Source organism: Gopherus flavomarginatus, chromosome 3, assembly GCF_025201925.1.
Source record: "Gopherus flavomarginatus isolate rGopFla2 chromosome 3, rGopFla2.mat.asm, whole genome shotgun sequence".
Taxonomy (NCBI): domain Eukaryota; kingdom Metazoa; phylum Chordata; order Testudines; family Testudinidae; genus Gopherus; species Gopherus flavomarginatus.
Genome location: NC_066619.1, coordinates 235,796,386 through 235,819,180, shown reverse-complemented (window position 1 = coordinate 235,819,180; position 22,795 = coordinate 235,796,386). Strand labels below are relative to the sequence as shown.

The 22,795-nt window shown below is 39.1% G+C and overlaps 1 protein-coding gene across 5 annotated transcripts in view; it reads right to left on the bottom strand.

Moving 5' to 3' along the window:
- NFXL1 (nuclear transcription factor, X-box binding like 1) overlaps nucleotides 1–22,795 on the bottom strand; it is a 96,115-nt gene that overhangs the window by 51,060 nt on the left and 22,260 nt on the right. For 4 of the 5 annotated variants that reach the window (XM_050947500.1, XM_050947498.1, XM_050947497.1 and 1 more), the window contains 8 exons: nucleotides 22,031–22,209; nucleotides 21,645–21,806; nucleotides 21,389–21,489; nucleotides 20,592–20,706; nucleotides 20,039–20,163; nucleotides 17,287–17,409; nucleotides 13,789–13,879; nucleotides 4,162–4,282 (listed from right to left, as the gene is read on the bottom strand). In XM_050947500.1, the coding sequence (XP_050803457.1) occupies nucleotides 4,162–4,282; nucleotides 13,789–13,879; nucleotides 17,287–17,409; nucleotides 20,039–20,163; nucleotides 20,592–20,706; nucleotides 21,389–21,489; nucleotides 21,645–21,806; nucleotides 22,031–22,209 (1,017 nt within the window). The remainder of the gene's footprint in view (nucleotides 1–4,161; nucleotides 4,283–13,788; nucleotides 13,880–17,286; nucleotides 17,410–20,038; nucleotides 20,164–20,591; nucleotides 20,707–21,388; nucleotides 21,490–21,644; nucleotides 21,807–22,030; nucleotides 22,210–22,795) is intronic. The other variant, XM_050947499.1, reaches the window with a different exon arrangement.

Sequence of the window (22,795 nt, the reverse complement as noted above, 5' to 3'; positions counted from 1 at the left end):
ACTTACACTGAGCTTAGTAATCATTCAATTATTCAGCAATAATATTTGACTCTTGCCCCCGTGGCAGTGAATTCCACAGACCAACAAAACACTGCAGGGAAATATGTCTTCCCACATATATTCCAAGATGCACTAACCACTGTGGAACATCCATACCCATACAGATAGTCCAGCACATACAGTTTTCCAGCTCCACCTATTAGGAAGCAAGGAGATAAAGAATCTAACAAGACCCTGGTTTGTCCACTACGTTCTTACACGGCCTCAAGCTCTGTGGAAGCTAAGCACCTCACAAAAAAAAAACCCTGATGATTCATGAGTTCACCTCACAATCATTGGGAAGAATGATCGCCAACAGACATGGAGGGTCTACAGGAAATGAGAGCCAGGAACTGAATGCAAATTTCAATAGTCACTCAAGTACTCTAATCACCAATCTTCCTCTGCCTTCCACTCCAATTTAGATACTGTCTACTCCTTATATTTTTGCAAACCAGCCTTTTGCTCTCATGGTTTCCCCATTTTCTTCTCGGGACAACCTGCACCCAAAAGAAGAGACTTCAACAACACCATCACCACCTCTGCTGCCTACTAATGTAAGCAGCCCTACTGAGAGCAGGCTGGATCAGCTTCCACCTGTGCTTTAAGTTGAAAGTCAAATGTGGCACTTCTCAGGGGCTTTAGCCACCTCTTCTCAGGATAGCTGAATGAAGTATTAACTTCAAAGTGTTATGCTCTTCTTGGGCACTTTCACTAGTACTCTCTCCATCCCTGCAGGCCCTCATGAATCATCAAAAAATTAAGATTTTCTGGATAAGAGAGCCATTCAATCAGTTGCCACAGGCAATCGAGATAGGTCAGCTCAATATTTTACTTTCATTACTCTCTAAAGCACAGGAATATGAGGTTTTGCAGTTGCTTCCTGAACTTATGCAAATGAAAGGTTTGGATGGAAGCCTTAGGTCTCCTTGCCTATCTGTTTCACAGGAAAGTTCCATTGCTCAGCTGACCTTCAGGATATCTATCTTCATGTCCCCATCCACCTGGGCCAATGGAATGCTCTCCACTTCGCTCTTGACAAACACTACCATTTTGTCTGTCACTCCTTCAGTCTGTCTTATATAGGTTTTTTACACCATCCACTTCCCTGTAGCACCTAGGCATTTTCCAGTAGCGCACTATATGACATAACTAACATCTGTCACATTCCAGAGTAGCAGCTGTGTTAGTCTGTATCCACAAAAAGAACAGGAGTACTTGTGGCACTTTAGAGACTAACAAATTTATTTCAGCATAAGTTTTCGTGGGCTAGAGCTCACTTCTTTGGATGCATAGAATGGAACACACAGACAGAAGATATTTATACATATAGAGAACATGAAAAGGTAGAAGTATCCATACCAACTAGGAGGCCAATCAATTGAGATGAAGGTTCTTTTTCTCCTGCTGCTGATAGCTCATCTCAATTGATTAGCCTCTTAGTTGGTATGGATACTTCCATCTTTTCATGTTCTCTGTCTGTCACATGTGGTTTGTTCTCAATCCTCAGTTCTTCATCCATCCCCATGGAGCTTCTCAAGAACCTGGCAATTCTAATGGCCAATTTGATCAGGATAGGATATACTTGTTTCCCCCTCTCAAAGGCATCCTGATCAGAGCCCTGTTGAAGTGGTCATGGGCCAAGGTTCTGTAGTACCATGCAACCCAGGGCTTCCTAATAATTCAGGACAATTCACACTTGCTTTTTTCATGCTCTTCTGATCCTGGACAGTAGAGTGGCAAATGAACACATTTCTCCAGTAGGCTTTAGGGTTCTACTGAAAAGACTCAAGACATGAAATAATCTGGTCAAAGCCTCTGTCTTCTGAACCACTTCGTAGCCTGTGGTGAGCTACATTCTGGGTTTAATTTTCAGCCTCTACAATACTTCCCTCTGGCCAGATGGCATTCTGCCTCTTCCTCCAAGGAATCCCTCTTTTCCACCAGCAGTCTCTTCCTTCCTTTCCAGTTGTTCCAATTTACCCCATCACATGGTGGACCTTTCTTTTGCTACCCTTTTCTAGTTTCTGACCATGGATACCAGTCTCAGGATAGGACTTGCACCAGGGTTCCCCCACACTCCAGCGGACTTGGTTCCTTCACAGAAACTGATCATCAGCTGACTTGAGTCTCAGATCATCTTAGCCTTTCAGACACAAAAGATATTGTACTTTCACAAGTATCTTCTGATGCAGTCTAGCAACTGGGCTGAGCAAGCAGGGACCAAGTGCACGCCTACTTTCAGAATCTCTCCCCCGGACCTGGATAGAGAGTCACTTCTTGTCATTTCAGGCAGTCTATTTGCAGGGGAAAATTGGAAGGGTAGTTCAGATGACACCAACTGACAATCAGTGAATGGTATTTCAATAATTTCAGCTTCAAGCAAATATGATGCATCCTGAAATTTCAGTGATTGACTGTTGCAGAAAAAAACTGATCTATCTTCCCTGCTCTCTGTACACTCAGGTCCTCATGCAAATATGTTAATTCTTTAGCCCAAAGTACTAGCCGAAGAGCCAAGATTCTGCTCCTCCGCAACCTTACTCCACCTCTCCCGAGTGCTGAAGGTGGCGAAGCAGGACAAATGAGATAATACTGTTAGTCTCTTGGTGAGACAGACATCCCTGGTTTCAGGAGCTGATTAGCCTGCTGGCAGACTGGGTCAACCTTCGAATCACATCAAATTATCATTTTCCCACTCTGCCAAAATCTGCTTTTCCCAAACAGATTGACTTCACTTCCCAGATAAACGGGTTGACATTCGTCTCATTCACAAGCATTCAGCAAGGTGTGGCAATTTTGAGAGTTGTCATAAATCCATCATCACCAGACAGCATCTTCCTTGCCCATGAGCAAGTAAACCACCAGTGTCAGAAACTGATTAAAGATCAGTTTGCTAGTCATAGCTACTCTCCAGACAGAGTTGAAGACCTCATTTCAAATGTGTTTAAGACAGCAGTGCAGACTTCTCTACAAGTGGTAAAGTGCTGTCAATCTGGATCTGTCCATATCTAAGAATTGTTTCTTCAGACAGTTCTTCACAGGGTAATAAGTTAAGACCTCTTCCATATGGTATTGCTGGTAAGTTTGCTGTGTGTCTGCGACTATCCCTACTGCTGGAGTGAAAAGAGAGGGATGTACAAGAGAAAGTTACTCATTGGCAATTTCTTGTGTCACTGTCTCTCTCATCCTACATCTCACTCTCCTCCCATTAGAAGAGATGCTCCGTTATATACTTAAATCTCTTTCCTTCAGTTCTTTAACTCTCCTGCAGAAAGACCCTTCCTAAGAACCTTATTTATAGTTTGACAGATTCTTTGCCTCTTTGAGGTAGAGCCATGACACTCTATGTCCTTGACTGTTCCATAATGGTAGAAGAGGACTGAAAAAAATAACCGTAAGGAAATAAAATGATGTTAAAGGAAAACGAACTTCATAGTGAGACAGTCAATCTGAATCTTAACAACTTAATAGAATCATTAAGCCATTATTTAAATATATATGTACTTAATTATTAAAACTGATTTTTTCCTTGAACAAAGATAGCTGACTAAATTGTTTTTAGTCCTATGCCACACAAAAGTCTATGAAGCTATTAAGCTTTAAAACGAGCACATCAATAAAATAAATTTTCTATGGATTTCAGTGTGTGTTCTCCCCATCCCATACCTAAAGGCCACTGATTTCAGTGTATTTTTATATACAAATTTTTTAAAATGCCAGTTCTTTTGGCAAATGAAAAGATTTCCACAATGCAAGGTTTAAGCCGCTAAAACCATACTTCAATTGTAAAAATGAAAACAAGGCCTTTACTTCTCAACATCAACTACATTGACTAGTTAAGGAGAATTGTTGAGCTCCAAAGAGATGCAGTCCTCTGAGGACAGAAGAATAAGAACCAGCCAACTAAAAGGGGAATCTGATTGCAAGAGACATTGATGCAATCACCTGGTGTAGCTGAGTACACAAATGACCCTGGAAAGACAATGGTTTTACATACCCCAAATCTGACATAATGCGTCCTTCACAGAAATAGTAGCATGCAAGTATTTAGATGAATTCAAATTCAAGTCATCCAAAGAACTAGAAACCAATGTGCACGCATAAGTCTTCTGTACCAACCTGCATAGCTCTTTGCATTTTGGAGGCTTGGTGCTACGTTCTCTGCCACAGGGTACTTTGAGAACAGTTTTACCGCAATTGCACAACACATCTATTGTCTCCGGACATGGGTAGCAACTACCTAAAACAAATACATGAACAGAGTGATAGTCAAAATATCCCATTGCTTCTAAAAACAGTAATCACCACAATTCTGAATTTGGGAACCTTTTTGTACTAATCCGTCTACTCTGCACTATCTGAAGAAAAACCGGATGTTACGCTTGCATCTCGATTCAAAGTTTCAAGAACCAATTTGAAGGGACAGTTTCAGACTTTGAAACAAATATGAAGTTTGACTGTCCTATAGTGATATAACTACTATCCAAATAAGAAAGGTTCAATTTGTAGATTTAAAATGCAAGGCAGTATCATCAATGCTAGACAAGTTACCCTGACCAAATGGCACTTACATAATGCTATTTGTATTTCACAGACTCTCATGAATGTGAAGACAGATTATAGCCTTTCATCAATTTCTGAAAGGTCAACATAAAGAAAATCAGATTTCTGACATTTATAAGATGCCATTTTGCAGCTTTTATCATGCTTGTCACTTAACTGCACAGAGGCTGATAAAATGCACCTAATAAGTCTTTCTCCTTTTTAAATTATTCATATTAGGAAAACACTAATACATATTTCAAAATTTAAAAGGTAAAGATCAGAGAAGGTTAAAACAACATTTTTAGACTCTTCCACTCATTTTATTTATCAAATACCAAATGTAAAATTTTATTGCATGTGCCACTGCTGACATTAATTGCATTAGAAAGCAGACTCAGAGATAGAGTTATCCGTAACTCTATTTTCTTGTTAAGTTTATGAAAAAATGTATAGTTTGAAACCATTAATGAGGAATATAACTTTGTGGATAATCCTGGCTGTCTCAATGGTATCTGAGATGCAATATTTCTAGAATCAGTACTCCTCTCACTGACAGCACAAACAGCCCAAAAAGGATATGCAACTGTCCAATTTTTAATGAGATGTGTGAGAGTGCTGACACACTTTTTTAATCATATATAAAAAATGTAATTATGTTAATGAAATAAACACTAACGTACTGTACTACCAGAGTGTAACATGTATTTTTATAAAAAATTATAAGCTCTATGGCAAGACTACATCTCAGACGTTGGATAATGTATGTACAACATCTATGAGGACAACTACTGGCATTCCTAGAAAAATGGAAGGGGCAGATATGAGTGACACATTTGGGGCTTTCCACATTTTGCATTCCTATGATTAATACATACTGCAGAGGGTCATTCATATTTTCTGCCTACTTCTGTCACTTTTTAGCAGACAAATGCACCTTTACATGAAGAACAGGAGACAGCCATTGTACATGCAAAAGATTCTGGAACTGCCCTATCAGCTATGCAGCAGCAGGAACAGACACACCCAAGTTAGTGATAAAGGGACCAGTGCAATTTCCTTTGGGAAGGACATTTTTGCTAACTGTCAACAAAAGAGGCCAGCGAACACTACCATGCTAATGCACAAAAAGTACTTTGCCAGGGTTTGCAGCATTTTCTCAGCTGTCTTGCACTCATTAAAACGGTGGTATTCCTGAGGTCAGTACTTCTCCCTCTCTCAGTGCACAGAGCATCAAGAGTGTTAACTCTGTAGTTACTCTTGGATTCAGCACTACAATGTTTTTATAATTTAAAAGTGAAAATAAAGTTTACATGGGTTAGAGGAGGAGGAACATCATGCATTAGGGGACAGCGTAAAAATGAAGGAAGGAAAGAAAGAACAAAATACTTATGAGGAATCACTCATTGTTTAACACTCTCTCTCTTGTCAGTGCTAGAAAACTGATCTGTTTAATAATTTGTTCCAGATCTTTCCAGGTCTCACAGGTCTAGAATTTTCCAGGTCCTCTTTGTTCCCCTTTTTAAAGCTCGGTAGTATATTCACCTTTCTCTAGTTCTCTAGGAACTCACCTGTTCTCCCTGAGTTCTCAAAGATAATTGTTAATGTTTCCATTATTGCTTCAGCTAGTTCCTTAAAGTACTGTAGAATCAATTTTATAAGGCTCTGCCAATTTAAATACATCCACCTTAACTAAATATTATTTAACCTATTATTCTCCCCTATTTTGACTTGCCTCCTTTCCCTTTGTTAATACATATTGTGTTAATTATCTGGTCACACTCTCAATTAACTTTTTTTTTTGGTTGTTTTGTTGTTTTTTTTTAGTGAAAACTGAAGCAAAACAGACATTCTGATATTCTTTTACTTTACAGTTATAAGGTAGTGATACTATGAAATAGCTTGCACTTGAATCATATTTTTGCATTAAAACTTGAAGGCCTATTTTAGACCAAGTTATTTTCAACTGAAAAGCTTCTGAACCATTTTATTATCCTTCTCTGCATTCTGAACTAACAGTTTTCTAACTATGAATGTTATCTTGTTACCTTCAAACAAAAATGCATGGTTATGAGGCAAGAAATAAACAAAAGGCTGCTTAAAGTCTGCACACATTCCAAACCATAAATGAATGACCTCCTGTTCTTTATTCCAAGCTCTCTTTGTTTATATTTCTATTTAACACTTTGAATAAGCCTGTGTTAAAATAATACACTAATAAAGCTGGAAACAAGATGTAACACTCCAAAAGGTCTCAAAATATACGTAGTATCAAAATAAAGCTTTCAATCTGTGACACAGAATAAGCTACAACAGCAACAAAGAAACCTACACAAATGATGCTAAAAGGAACAAGGTCCCACATTAAGAAGCTATAAAATTAAAGTCTGGACAGCAAAGTGAGACCATAAATCTGAGTGTCTGAAATAAATTTATCATCTTTCAGCAAACAGGATGGTCCCATCGCAGCAATAATGCACCGCCTTACGTGCAAAGGAATGAATTAATTTAAGAAGTAATCTCACAACATTTCCTAATTCATAAATTAAAGTAAACAACTAGTGTTTTAGTCATCCAGAGAATAATAAAACTTTAAGGCCAAATCTCATTTTATGACATTCCTGTAAAAATATAAGGAGTTCAAAGGTTTTCTGCAATAAAGTAGGCCGTTGTGGAAATATATATAGGGTATGGGGGTGTGTATTTATACAAACATTTAGAAGTTTGTGTATAAAATTTAGTGTATGCACATATTAGTAAATCTAGATATGCTGTTTTAGCAATTACTAAGTTATAGCAAAGAACTTATATTAAGATGTGACACTAGTGTGTTCATGGTGACTACGATACTATTTTAAGAAATCAGAAATTGCATATGAATTTTATACTTACTTCACAGCGCCTATAAATGATCAGATCTCAAAGTTTCGCTTCTGTCTCATGTGTTTTTCCCTGGGCATCCAGATACTATGCAATGACAGGCAGTAGAAAGTATAAAATGATAAAAACACCAATTGGAAAAAGTACAGAGAAGGGCAACAAAAATGGTGAGGGGTACCGAACAGCTTCCATATTAGGAGAGATTAAAAAGACTGGGACTTTTCATCTTGAAAAAGAGGACTAAGAGCAGATGAGAAAGATCTATAAAATTATGACTGGTATGGAGAAAGTGAATAAGGAAGTGTTATTTACCCCTTCAAATAACACAAGAACCAAAGAAATTAATAGGCAACAGGTTTAAAACAAACAAAAGGAAGTACTTCTTTACACAACGTACAGTCAATCTGTGGATCTTGTTGCCGGGGATGTTGTGAAGGCCAAAAGGGTAACTGCATTCAAAAAAGAATTAGATAAGTTCATGTAGGATAAGAACGGCTGTACCGGGTCAGACCAAAGGTCCATCTAGCCCAGTATCTGTCTACCGACAGTGGCCAATGCCAGGTGCCCCAGAGGGAGTGAACCTAACAGGCAATGATCAAGTGATCTCTCTCCTGCCATCCATCTCCATCCTCTGACAAACAGCGGCTAGGGGCACCATTCCTTACCCATCCTGGCTAAAAGCCATTTATGGACTTAACCACCATGAATTTATCCAGTTCCTTTTTAAACGCTGTTATAGTCCTAGCCCTCACAACCTCCTCAGGTAAGGAGTTCCACAAGTTGACTGTGCGCTGTGTGAAGAACTTCCTTGTATTTGTTTTAAACCTGCTGCCTATTAATTTCGTTTTATGACCCCCTAGTTCTTGTATTATGGGAATAAGTAAATAACTTTTCTTTATTCATTTTCTCCACATCATTCAATTTTATATACCTCTATCATATCCCCTCTTAGTATCCTCTTTTCCAAGCTGAAGAGTCCTAGCCTCTTTAATCTCTCCTCATATAGGACCCTCTCCAAACCCCTAATCATTTTAGTTGCCCTTTTCTGAACCTTTTCTAGTGCCAGTATATCTTTGAGGTGAAGAGACCACACCTGTACACAGTATTTGAGATGTGGGCGTACCATGGATTTATATAAGGGCAATAATATATTCTCAGTCTTATTCTCTATCCCCTTTTTAATGATTCTTAACATCTTGTTTGCTTTTTTGACCACCTCTGCATGCTGCATGGACATCTTCAGAGAACTGTCCACGATGACTCCAAGATCTTTTTCCTGATTCGTTGTAGCTAAGTCATATTGTATGTATATTTGGAGTTATTTTTTCCAATATGCATTACTTTACATTTATCCACATTAAACTTCATTTGCCATTTTGTTGCCTAATCACTTAGTTTTGGCAGATCTTTTTGAAGTTCTTCACAGTCTGCTTTGGTCTTAACTATCTTGAGCAGTTTAGTATCTGCAAACTTTGCCACCTCACTGTTTACCCCTTTCTCCAGACCATTTATGAATAATTTGAATAGGATTGGGCCTAGGGCTGACCCTTGGGGAACACCACTAGTTACCACTTTCCATTCTGAGAATTTACCATTAATTCCTACCCTTTGCTCCCTGTCTTTTAACCAGTTCTCAATCCATGAAAGGACCTTCACTTTTATCCCATGACAGCTTAATTTACATAACTGCCTTTGGTGAGGGACCTTGTCAAAGGCTTTCTGGAAATCTAAGTACACTATGTCCACTGGATCCCCCTTGTCCATATGTTTGTTGACCCCTTCAAAGAACTCTAATAGATTAGTAAGACACCATTTCCCTTTACAGAAACCATGTTGACTATTGCTCAACTGTTTATGTTTTTCTATGTGTCTGACAATTTTATTCTTAACGATTGTTTCAACTAATTTGCCCAGTACAGATGTTAGACTTACCGGCCTGTAATTGCTGGGATCACCTCTAGAGCCCTTTTTAAATATTGGTGTTACATTAGCTAACTTCCAGTCATTGGGTACCGAAGCTAATTTAAAGGACAGGTTACAAATCTTAGTTAATAGTTCAGCAACTTCATGTTTGAGTTTTCAGAACTCTTGGGCGAATGCCATCCGGTCCCGGTGACTTGTTAATATTAAGTTTGTCAATTAATTCCAAAACCACCTCTAGTGACACTTCACTCTGTGACAGTTCCTCAGATTTGTCACCTACAAAAGTCGGCTCAGGTTTGGGAATCTCCCTAAAATCCTGAGCCGTGAAGACTGAAGCAAAGAATCCATTTAGTTTCTCCGCAATGACTTTATCGTCTTTAAGCGCTCCTTTTGTTCCTCAATCGTCAAGGGTCCCCACTGGTTCTTTAGCAGGCTTCCAGCTTCTGATGTACTTAAAAAACATTTTATTACCACCTTTGGAGTTTTTGGCTAGCTGTTGTTCAAACTCCTCTTTGGCTTTTCTTATTACACTCTTGCACTTAATTTGGCAGTGTTTATGCTCCTTTTTATTTGCCTCACTAGGATTTGACTTCCACTTTTTAAAGGAAGTCTTTTTCTCTCTCATTGCTTCTTTTACATGGTTGTTAAGCCACCGTGGCTCTTTTTTAGTTTTTACTGTGTTTCTTAAATTTGGGGGTATACATTGAAGTTTGGCCTCTTTTATGGTGTCTTTAAAAAGCACCCAGGCACCTTGCAGGGATTTCACTTTAGTCACTGTACCTTTTAACTTCTGTTTAACTAACCCTCTTATTTTTGCATAGTTCCTCCTTTTGAAATTAAATGCCAGAGTGCTGGGCTGTTGAGATGTTCTTCCCATCACAGGAATGTTGAATGCTATTGTATTATGGTCACTATTTCCAAGCGGTCCTGCTATCGTTACCTCTTGGATCAGCTCCTGCACTCCACTCAGGATTAAATCTAGAGTTGCCTCTCCCCTTTGAGTACCCCTACCAGCTGCACCATGAAGCAGTCATTTAAAGTATCGAGAAATTTTATCTCTGCATTTTGTCCTGAAGTGAAATGTTCCCAGTCAATATAGGGAAAATTGAAATCCCCCACTCTTACTGGGTTCTTAATTTTGATAGTCTCTCTCATTTCCCTTAGCATTTCGTTATCACTATTACTGTCCTGGTCAGGTGGTCGATAATAGATCCCTAATGTTAAATTTTTATTAGAGCATGAAATTTCTATCCATATAGAGATTCTATGGAACATGTGGATTCGCTTAAGATTTTTACTTCATTTGAATCTACATTTTCTTTCACATATAGTGCCACTCCCCCACCTGCATGACCTGTTCTGTCCTTCCGATACATTTTGTACCCCGGAATGACTGTGTCCCATTGATTGCTCTCAGTCCACCAGGTTTCTGTGATGTCTACTATATCAATATCCCACTTTATCACAAGGCACTCTAGTTCACCCATCTTATTATTTAGACTTTAGCATTCAAGTACAAGCATTTTAAAACCTTGTCCCTGTTTATTTGTCTGCCCTTTTCTGATGTGTCAGAATCTTTTTTATGTGACTGTTTATCATCTGATCTGGCCCTTACATTATCCTCTTCCATCCGCTGCTCCTGACTATAACCTAGAGATTCTCTATCATTAGACTCTCCCCTAAGAGAAGTCTCTGTCCGATCCACATGCTCCTCTGCAGCAGTCGGCTTTCCCCCATCTCCTAGTTTAAAAACTGCTCTACAACCTTTTTAATGTTTAGTATCAACAGTCTGGTTGCACTTTGGTTTAGGTGGAGCCTATCTCTCCTGTATAGGCTGCCCCGCATCTCAAAAGTTTCCCCAGTTCCTAATGAATGTAAACCCCTCCTCTCTACACCATCGTCTCATCCACACATTGAGACTCTGAAACTCTGCCTGCCTACCTGGCCCTGCATGTGGAACTGGGAGCATTTCTGAGAATGCCACCATAGAGGTCCTGGATTTCAGTCTCTTCCCTAGCAGCCTAAATTTAGCCTCCAGGACATCTCTCCTACCCTTCCCTATGTCATTTGTACCTACATGTACCACTATCACCGGCTCCTCCCCAGCACTACACATAAAACTCTGTCTAGATGCCTCAAGAGATCCTTCACACCAGGCAAGCAAGTCACCATAAGGTTCTCCCGGTCATCACAAACCCAGTTATCTACGTTTCTAATGATTGAATCTCACATTACCAACACCTGCCTTTTCCTAGCAACTAGAGTTCCCTCCCCCGGATAGGTAACCTCAGTGCGAGAGGCAACCACAGCACCATCTGGAAGGAGGGTCCCAACTATGGGAAGGTTTCCCCTCTGCTCCCACTAACTGCTCTGCTTCCCTGGGCCTTTCATCCTCCTCCACAGTGCAGGGGCTGTCTGACCGGAGGTGGCACAATTCTACAGTGCCCCGGAAACCCTCAACAACATACCTCTTTTAGTTCCTCCAGTTCCGCCACCCTGGCCTCCAAAGTCCGTATGTGGTCTCTAAGGGTCAGGAGCTCCTTGCACGGACTGCACACATACGCCACCCACCCACAGGGTAGGTAATCATACACACTACACTCAGTGCAATAAACTGGATAGCCCCTACTCTGCTGCTGGGCTTCTGCCTGCATTGTCTCGTAGTTAATGAAAGGGTTGTTTACAGCAAGTAGTTATGAATGTAGTTTGGTTCATAGGTTTTATGGGGACTCAAGGGGCACAGATAGACCCAACAAGGGACCCCCACTCCCCTGCCAAACCCCCTTGCAAAACTCCCTGTTAGCAGCCCCTGTTCACAAAGCTCCCTGGTCGCTTGGATAGGTCCATCAGTGGCTATTAGCCAGGATGCTCAGGGATTATTCCAAGCTCTGGGTGTCTCTAAGGGCAGGTCTATACTACAACTTTATACTGGTGATGCTGTAGTATGTCTGGTGATGACACTCTAAGCTGACAGGAGAGAGAGATCTCCCATCAGCTTAATAACTCCACGAGAAGCAGTAGTTATGTCAGAGGAAGAAATTCTCCTACCAGCATAGTGCTGTCTACATGCAGAGTTAAGGTCAGTATCACTCAGGGTTGTAGATTCTGCCTACCCCTGAGCGATGTAGTTATACTGGAGTAAACATGTAGCGTAGACTAAGCCTAAGCCTTTGACTGCCAGAAGCTGGGAATGGACAACAGGGGATGAACCACTCAATCAATAATCCTGTTCTGTTCATTTGAAGCATCTGGCACCAGCCACTGCTGGAAGGCAGGATGCTGGGCTAGATGGACCATTGGTCTGACCCACTATAGTCAGTCTCATGCTTCTTTATAACTGGGATCTGGGGCTGCTGAAGGGCACTTTTCTCAGGTTCCTTTGTCAAGTATTTAGTATCTAGTTTTTATTTTTTTCTAACCAGTAAAATACCAAAACACTCATCTTCTATCCAAAAAAAAAAAAAAAAAAAAAAAAAAATAGCACAGGGTTTCTCAACCCATGGGTCAGGAACCAAAATGGGGTAACCAGAATGTTTCAAAGGGTCATGCTGCAGCTCCTGTACCGTGTGGCTGGCTGGCCTTGCCTCCCTGCTCCGGGCATTGGAATCTAAGCACCACTCACATTTAGCCCAGCTGTCATGATGACAGGAGTCCAAATTGGACAAATGTTAGTGAGTAGCACCGCCACCTTATGAGACAGATCACAACTCCACTCTCACAAATTTGGTCCAGTCAGGAGGACAGGGCCAAGCGAGAGAAGCACTGCAATCCTGCAGGTTGCAATGTCTGAAGCTGAGAGCCAAGCCCAGCCAGCCCCACAGCACAGGAGCCATAGAAGCCGCCACTGAGGTAAGTGCTGGGCGGAACCCAACCCCCACTGAGGGACAGGATCTGACCAAAACAACTCCCAGGCCTCTGCCCCCCAGACTATTTACTGATTCACAACAAGCCACAAACATTTACAAATGGGTCATGAGCCCCAAAAGGTTGAGAACCACTGCATATTCTGTTTTAGAAACCACCAAACATGACCACATGAACAATATGTAGATTGTAACTAGGCCTCACACACTGCATATTCAATAAACACAGTTACTTTGAAAGAAAAATTAACCTACAAAAAGACCAAAACAGTTATGATAGGTATTCCCTCTCGATGGAACTCTGTCAAACAAAAGTTACCAAAAGAAACCCTGAGACTTGGCTGTCATTCTGCAAAATGAGAGGATCCAAATACCAGTTTCTTACTTGTCTCTACTCAAAGAGGCAGACAGACATACAGGAAAGGAAGACAATTCTTCCAGGCAGTATGGCTGAAAAAAATCTCATTCTAGTGCCATCAGAAACAATATTCCAACAAAAAGGCATCAATACAACTGGTATTTTTCAGCGTAGTCTTACCTCTGTGGCAAACCGAAGGACACTTGTGATTTCTACATCCTAAAGTCCGCCCGCAGAGTTGATCACAAGGTGGACAGTTTCCAGAACAACACTATAAAATAAAAGCAAACATTCTGCAGAACTGGCTATTTTAGAATTTCCAATGTACGTCATCTTCTTTCGACGCCATTCACATGAAACACAGTAGTAGTACAGAAACTGAGCGCTTGTAATAAAAAATACACTAGAAAGTCATTTGAAAGTGTCATTTCAATACATTAGCAAGATATAGAACTTCTAGATATTCATCTGAATAGGTGTGGGCTTTTTTTATTAGAATACTTTTGTACATGGCTGACTTGTGAAGTCATTTTAGACTCAACTACTGTACAGTTTGAATGATTATGACGGACATTTGCCTGGGTCTGGCTCAGCACTCTCCAGGTTCTGTTTTTTACCATCTCTGTTCCTGCAGCACAGGAGTAACTGCTTACATGCTTCAGGGATTTGTGGTCCCTTCACTGTGCTTATTCTCAAGTGTGTAATACTATCCATTTTGGTCAGTACACATGTATCAAGCAGAACAAGTGAATGGATTCCAGGGCAGGAGATAGCAATCCCTCGCCCTTGCACCTGGGAAAGAGAACTAAAGAAAGAAGGGATAGAGGATTAGCAAAGGAGCTTGAGCTTTTTTTTTTTTCTTTTGTTCAACTGAAAGATGGCAACTCTGTTCTCTTCACTGTATCATAATTCTTAAAATGCTTTAAGACTGCCAGTCAAAACTAAAAATCAACAGTTTTCTTTACTTCAGTGTGACAAATTCAAAGTTTTAAAAAGTAAATCAATGGAATTTTTTTTTACATTTTGTCTGACGGATCTCTTTTTAATTGGGCTCAAATACCCAAATGTGTAATTGGTATACATTAGCTGTGCCATGTTATCCCACCCACATCAGCTTAAAAAATGTCAATACTAAAATATCTCTTCTATTTCTGAAATATCTACTTGTAAGATTTAGAGGACAACTAGTTAAAAGGTAGAAAAAGGGCCCAAAGGAACTGGAACTCCTGCTAACTACAACATTTACTCTGTTCTTCATCTTTAGAGAAAGAACAGAATTTTTAAGTCACCTAGTCTACCTCATTGAAAATTCAAGACCGCTCCTTACAATACATTTACTTGTGTTTTGTCCAGTCTAGTTTTTAAAATTGAACTGCAGAGGTGAAAAATGTCTGTACCTTCGTCATTTATGATGCATATAGATAATCTTACTTTTTTTTTTTTTTTTTACTTTGAGGGATGAAGGCTTGTCTGTCTTTTACACTAGAAGTAAAGACTCAGCATCTCATCTCCCTTTTGTTGGGAGAACAAAGGAAGGGGAACGTTGCAGCTCCCATGACAACTTTTTGTGACATCATTATTCAGGCTCTTCAAGAAAAAGAGGAATTAGCCCCTGACATTTCCAGTGTTAGAAAAAAGTTTTGAAGTGTCTGAGGCAGCCTTTGTATAGCATAAAGTAGCAGTGCAGACAGTAATTTTGCTCAGCAGACCATCTTTAAAGTAAGTGTGTTGGAAATAAAAACAAACCCCAGTTTGTAGACTGAGTCTGAAACTCCACCTTCCTATGTTTGTCTAACACCTCACAGATCCTGGATACTATACTACCACTAGTAAGACTGCTGAAAAGAATCCCATAAACCAAAATCAAGCCAGAAATTCACCCATACAACTCAAAACAGAATCAATCTGGCATTTTAGTTAAAAATGACTGGTTGGGTCACTGAGATTGCCTACCAGTTGTCCTCAGAAAACAACCAAAAAGGGAGAAACTAAAGACTGCTTCTTCTCCTCCTAATATCCAATGGCTCACTTACTGCATTCAATGACATTAAGGAGGATAAACAAATAATGAACAGGAAGATACAATTTCAGACCCCTTACAGCCTTCCTCAGGTTCCACTTATGTATTTTGCTCTTTCCAATGATACAGTGGAATAGTTATATACTTATTTGCAGCAGTCAAATCTTTAAAGAGAGAGAGTCAGTTCCCATTTTGGCTGAGGTGTTTACCTTGGCATATGGAGGAACATTGGGAGTTTTAGTTATAATAATGAAATAAGCAATAATCAGGCAAAATGCTACTTGGAGCCTCTTGGCTGATTTAGTGCTCTCTCTACATACAAAATTGGAAATTATGCTTCTATGCATATTTAATTTGGCCTCAGATCTACATATAGCACATGTAAGAGGAGAATTTTGAGAAAAGGACAGTCTAAACTGATTTTTATAACCAAATTCTAGTACAGCCGCTTAGTGCTGCACCTACATACTCTGAACACAGAAGTCAGGAGCAATGAATCTCTCTAATGGATGATTTGATGTGTAAGTGTGTTCCAACCGCAAAATAATTGTATTTGGGAGTTTTCATGTCTAAGTTTACTAGCTATGAAATTAATTCAGAGTTGAGCACAAACTAAAACTTCTACAGCAAATTTTTGTGGTAATGATCCCACATGAGCATACTATTCTTTTAACTCATACTGTATATTTTTTCCATTGTGAAACTTTCCATTACATGAAATCACACAAACTATATACAAATAAAATTCTCTGAATGATCTGACAATTTTATTAGTAATGTATACCTAGCTCAACAGTATTAAAAACTGTAAGCAAACCAGCACCTTGGTACAGAATTAAACACGTTCTGTACCTACTAGCATTGCAATTGCACAGAAAAGCTGAGATACAGTACAAAAGAAAAGAAAAATCATTAAATGTGCTCTCTTTTCAGACATGAGTTCTTCTTTTATGTTACCAAAAGGAAACAGCTGGGTTAAGGTTTAGACAGGCTGTCACCCTGTTCTTTAACATGTAAGGAGGCTTGTGGGGAGAAGGGAGAGGAGAGAGAAGAGGAGGAGATTATTTCTGTTAATATTTAGATGGAGATTTTCCAAGTCACAAAGGGTAGTTTAGGCACTGAAGTCCCAATGAAAGCAAAAGCTGATCTACTTGGCGAGTAGCTCCCTTAAAACTGACTGAACTGAAAAATCCACTAGGTACCCTCTAAAAGGAACTTGCCAACAGATTAGCTCCTCAGATCAGCAAGAGACACTTTCTGCAAAGGCTATAGATGTTCTGAGACTTTTGAACAACGTGACTGTCAATTCAAACCTTCAAAAACATATGTCGAAATAGAAGGGGAAAGCTATTTTGGGAAAAATGGAGATAGTTAATATCAAAATATATTCCCAGCAGCAGTTTAAACAAACTCTATTCTTCAGTTTTGGAATTTGCCACAGAATCTACCCTATGTGGCAGATTGAGTTTTAATTATTAATTAGCTAGCCCTCACAATTGAAAGAAAGCCTTCCAAATGTGAAACAAAAAGGTATGTTGATGCAATGCTACAGTTGTACAAGAAGAATATAAAATTGGACCAAAAACTGATAAAGAGCCAAATTAGAACTTTAATGATTGCTGTGTAAGTGTATTGTTAATACATATTTTAACACTCACCTTTCTCTTACATTGGTGCTTCTGGCAATCACGAATTTTAGTACACTTTGTCTCACAGAGATACTGTTTATGACATGGCATGCGTTTAGTATGCTTTCCACAACGACACTGCTTTTCAACTTCCTGGGAGGGGATAATGACGACATTATAGTTGGAAGCTAACGAGTTTTCTACTAAGAACCATAAGGCAAACTGACCAACTTTATTACAGTATCATCCAGAGACCACACTGTGTTAGGCACTACACAAACATATGAGGACACTGTCCCTGCTCTGCACAGCTTACAACCCAAGCTTACAAGTTTATTTGACTCTTTCCAAATACCATATGTTAGCTAGTATCTCACGGGCATTGTACCGGAGATTATCTGGAGGCAATGATGGAAAGAGGATGGGGAGTAACCTTAAAGATCAATTGAGAGAGCATTCCATGTATAAAAGGACAGAGTGGAAGATGTACAAGATGCTTACTAATAAGCAAGCGCGGCTGCCATTACTGGCAGAGGGAAGAACACAGAAGAGTAATCCATAAGTATGAAGGGGCAGAGTTATGAAAGGCCAGGAGATGACAATTTTTTCTGCACAAGTAAAACAATAATTGGAAAAACACTCCCTTCCACCCCAGCACCCAAACAGAGAATACAGTCCCAACAGATTCTTTCCTGATGCCATGTCTTTTAAACTTAATTCAAGGAATGCAGTTCAACATAATCTATGACTAAGAGCCAGAACTGAATATTCTTTAAAAACCACAATGGGGGCCTTATGGTCTCTAGTTGCAGCAAAATGCCATGCACAGAACTATGGCACTGAGCTCAATATACAAATCACTTCCATGCTCTCTGAGCTGTAATGCTGTACACAGAGCAAGGGAGGGTAAATTAGTACCTTGGAATGCCCTCAACTGATGTTGCTTCTGGTCTAGCAGAAGCACCATCAACTGACTGAGTGAGCCATGTCCAATTTGCCTTATCACAGACAGAACAGTTGTTGGGAAGGCACACCTTCAATGGCAAGTTGGAGGGAAATCTCCTTCCAAATTACCATAAAGTTTTTCAAGCCATCTTATCACTGGCATTTTAAACAGCACCACAGAATTCCAGGTTGCATCAAATATAAAAGGGGCAACGAACATACATCGTAGGTACTTATATAGCCTCCATTACTATAGCATCTAAGCACCTCACAATCTTTTCATGTACTCATCCTCACAACCTTCCAGGGTAATACTGTACTATTATCCACAATTTACAGATAGGGAATTGAGGCAGACAGACTAAGTGACTTGCACAAAGTCTGTGGTGGTGCAGGGAACTGAACTTAGGTCCCTAACACCCAGGCCAATGCCCTAATCACTGGACAGTCCTTCCTCTCAGTCATATTAATTAAACACATTAAAAAAACAAGCTATTCATAATAGGTAAACAAATTTTTTTTTTTTTATTAACCTTTGCCATTTATGCAGTTTTTTTTCCCTTCACATTTAAATCAGCTTGGACTACATAAATAAGAAGTCACTTTGATTTCTAAATTCTAATGTCTTGGGAAAAATATTACTTGGGTTAACACCCTATCAGGGAATGCTTAAAAAAAGAATTCAACACTGGAAACTTACTAAAAAAAGAGCTTTTTTGCCACTGTCATAACTATAAAGGGAAGGGAACAGCCCTCCCCTGTACAATACTATAAAATTCCTCCTGGTCAGAGACACCAAAATCCTTTTACCTGGCTGACACCTGACCCAAAGGACCAATAAGGGGACAAGATATTTTCAAACCTTGGTGGAGGAAAGGCTTTTGTTTGTGTGCTCTTTATTTTGGGGTTGTTCGTTCTTGGGACTAAGAGGGACCAGACATCAATCCATGCTCATATTTCAAACTTGAAAGTAACAGCCAGGCAAGGCATGTTAGTTTTATCTTTGTTTTCTCAACTTGTAAATGTTCCTTTTTGCTAAGAGGATTTAACTCTGTTTAATGTAATTTTGAACCTAAGGCTAGAGGGGGTTCCTCTGGGCTCTATGAATCCAATTACCCTATAAAATTATTTTCCATCATGATTTTACAGAGATGATTTTTAACCATTTTTACCTTTCTTTAATTAAAAGCCTTCTTTAAGAACCTGATTGATTTTTCCTTGTTTTAAGATCCAAGGGAATTGGATCTGGACTCAACAGAAACTGGTGGGGGAAAGGAGGGGGGATGGTTACATTCTCCTTGTGTTAAGATCTAAGGGGCTGGATCAGTGTTCACCAGGAACATGTTGAAGAAGTCTCTCAAGTCTATCCAGGGAAGGGAGTTAGTATTTGGGAGTGGTTGCAGCAAAACCAAATCTAAGCTGGTAATTCAGTTTAGGGGTTCACATGCAGATCCTTGTATCTGTACTCTACTGAGTGGGAAAGGAACCTTGACAGCAGCCCACATATTTTAAATTTTGGCCTAAAAATAGTTCTCAGCATCACTTTAGCAATGTTAGTGGCCTATTCATAGTGCTACAGTGGAAGATGTGCATTACCCACACAGGACTTCCAATTAAATTTGCTCAACTACCAGTTAAAACTTGCCTTTAACATGACCTTTAGTAACTGGTTAGGTGCCACACAAAAGTAATGCATTTTTCTGAACACATTTACCCAAAGAATCTGGTCTCAGATGGGTGCTTTTAGTGACAGATATGGCAGCTTCTTAGGAGGCAAAACCTTTATTTGAATTACGAAGTATTTAAAAGCTATATGCTGGAAGAGATTAAAACTAACCTGTCTACAAAGTTCACAGGGACCTCGATGACAACGCTGTGAACACCTATGGATTCCACATTCAAGAACTTTGTCACAACTATCTCCACAAGTAGGTACATCTTCCGTACAAGGCAAAAAAAACACTAAATAAAAGAACAAGATAGCACGTGTACTAAAGAAAAAACACAGATACATCTAGCTATACAGTTGACAATTTGACCTGTATTTTCTAGCTTCACCCTCTCATATTTAAAGAAACTCTACAGAAATTATACAAATTTATTGAATTAAGTTAGCACCTCTCATAAAATCATAGTTAAATTAAGTCAATATCAAACTTGTAAAGAATCAAGCAAGAAAGTTATATAAAACTTGCAGCTTTCATTGCTTATTGGAACCTGCTAAGTAACTGCACTGCAGAAGTAACCCTTTGACAAACAGTACTGAAAAAAAGGTTTATAGACCTGAGCAACAACAGTCTCCTGTAAATTCTTGCTACGTGGGACATGTCTGAATATTTGAAGTCTATTTCAGCAAATAAATGTGCCTCAATGAGAGAAAAAATCCTTACTTGATTTCCCACATGGACAAGGTCTTTTCCCAGATCGAGGACATTCTCCACAGGGACCAGAGTGACAAACTTGTTCACATGTGTGATTACCACAAGGCAAAGTTCTCCCACACACCTTAAAGAAAAAAAAACAAAATCTACAATAACTCAACAGCTGACAGTGAGCAAATTAACAAGATAAAAGGATGCAAAATCCAATGGGACTGTGAAGGAGAAGGGAGATTTTCCTGAGCTTTGAAAGTATACTTAAGTTACAAATTAACGTCAGAGGTTATGCGCTGTGTCATGACAGCACTCATGTTTTGCTTTCCCTCAATTTAAGATTTTTACAACCTACAGTCTCAGTTGTAGCTCTGAGCCACAAATATTGAATCATTCTTAGAAAACTGATTAAGCTTTTCATAGTTGCTACTAGTAAATAAGCGAAGCTCTAGAGCACATACTAAGCTGTGTTTCATACTTTTTAAGATGGCAACAGAAGTTTTACTCTCAAAAGAATCTAAAAGTTACTCAAAATGATGGGGACTGAAAGTAAAGTTTACTACTGTCATAAGCAAGCAGAATTCCAACATAGTCAACAAAGCTGTGAATACTAATGTCAGAAGTGAACTGGACCCATGTAAATGTATCTGTCTTCAAATGACCGCTGCCTAGATTTGCGTGTGTATGTTTAAAAACACGTACCTTAAAAAGCAAAAAACCCTCTTAACAGGTAACTTTTTAAAAATTTTCCAGTATAGAAAGTAGCCCATTTTCATAAGATAAAGATAATCTAAAAAAGCACTTCTGAAACATACCTGCTCACACTGCCAAAATGGACTTGCACAAAGTCTTTCTGCTGTTTGTCTACCACAGACACACCTTTGTTTACTGACTCGTGGGCAAGACTGACAATTTCCTAAAAATAAGTGATCAATACAGGATTTAATTGCGAGGTGACAGAGGGAGAAGAATTACAATCATTTTTTCCTTTTAATTAGTTTATACAGGCAAGCTTCAACTCTTCATAACTGATGCAAAACTACTCTGAACAATTTAGAAGATCAGGTCTACCTGGGTGACAAGGGTTCTCACAATTGTGCTGTCTACATGGCAGTTTTCGACCACATGGCAGCTGACATGACCATTCTTTGGTACTGCACCTTCGCGGCACTGGTTTAGCCTTCTTACAGTAACAGGCTATTGCGACCATCTTTGGGCAAGGAGGACAAGGACCTGAGAACGGTTAAAAGCAAACAAAATTAACATTTCATCGCTGGCTCCATAACTCATTTTATTTTCCTTTCATTAGTGTTCAATAACTTTTAATAATGAAATTTCCCATAAATATTCACTTCCTATTTATTAAAGTTTTAAGTCCAGTGTCATAATTGATTTTAAGCATGATAGTTTTCATGACTAATTGTGAACAATTAATCAATAGCATAGAAGGGACTTACCCGGGTGACAGAGCAGTAGGCATTTATGCCCACATGGAGGTTTAAATTCCCTCTCACATACTTGGCCACATGAGTGAGGTACCAGCCATGGGTCCAACTCTGGATCTTCTACCTTCCCACAGTAGCAGTAGTATCTAGTGGGAGTTTCAGATCGTTTGTACTCAAACCTACATTTTGGACTGACAGGAAAGAAAAGAAAAACGGACAGTTTTACTAATTCTGTTTGGCAAAGCAACACAGACATCATCAATGACAGATTTTTGTCCACCCTAGAAAAAGCTGTATGATTTTTTTTTAAAAAAAGGTGATACAATCATTTTATTTAGATTATTTAAATATCAAACTAAAAAAAATTTTTCTTTAAAAAAATAAAGCTGTTCAAAAGAAAATCTAAACTTAATATAAAATGTGTTAAGGCCTAAATTTATAATCTCTTAAACTATTTAAATAAAAAAATAAATATGATGAATCTACTAGCTTCAATCAGAAACTTTATATAGAAAAGCAGCCTTTAACTCAAAGAAAGTATCAGAGAAAAAACACATCTAGCTTTTGAGGTCAAGCTTTACAAATATGACACAACAGGTCGGCCTAAGTAACTTAGGAGCCTCTCTCATTTCAGGAATTTACAGTCCAGTCACTTCTACTTAGGCATATTTGAAAATCTTCCCAGGCTAAACAGAAATAATCAGTTTTATTAACGGAACAGAGTGATAAAGTATAGTCAGTAAATTATTTAGTTGTATATGTGAAATATATTTCGAT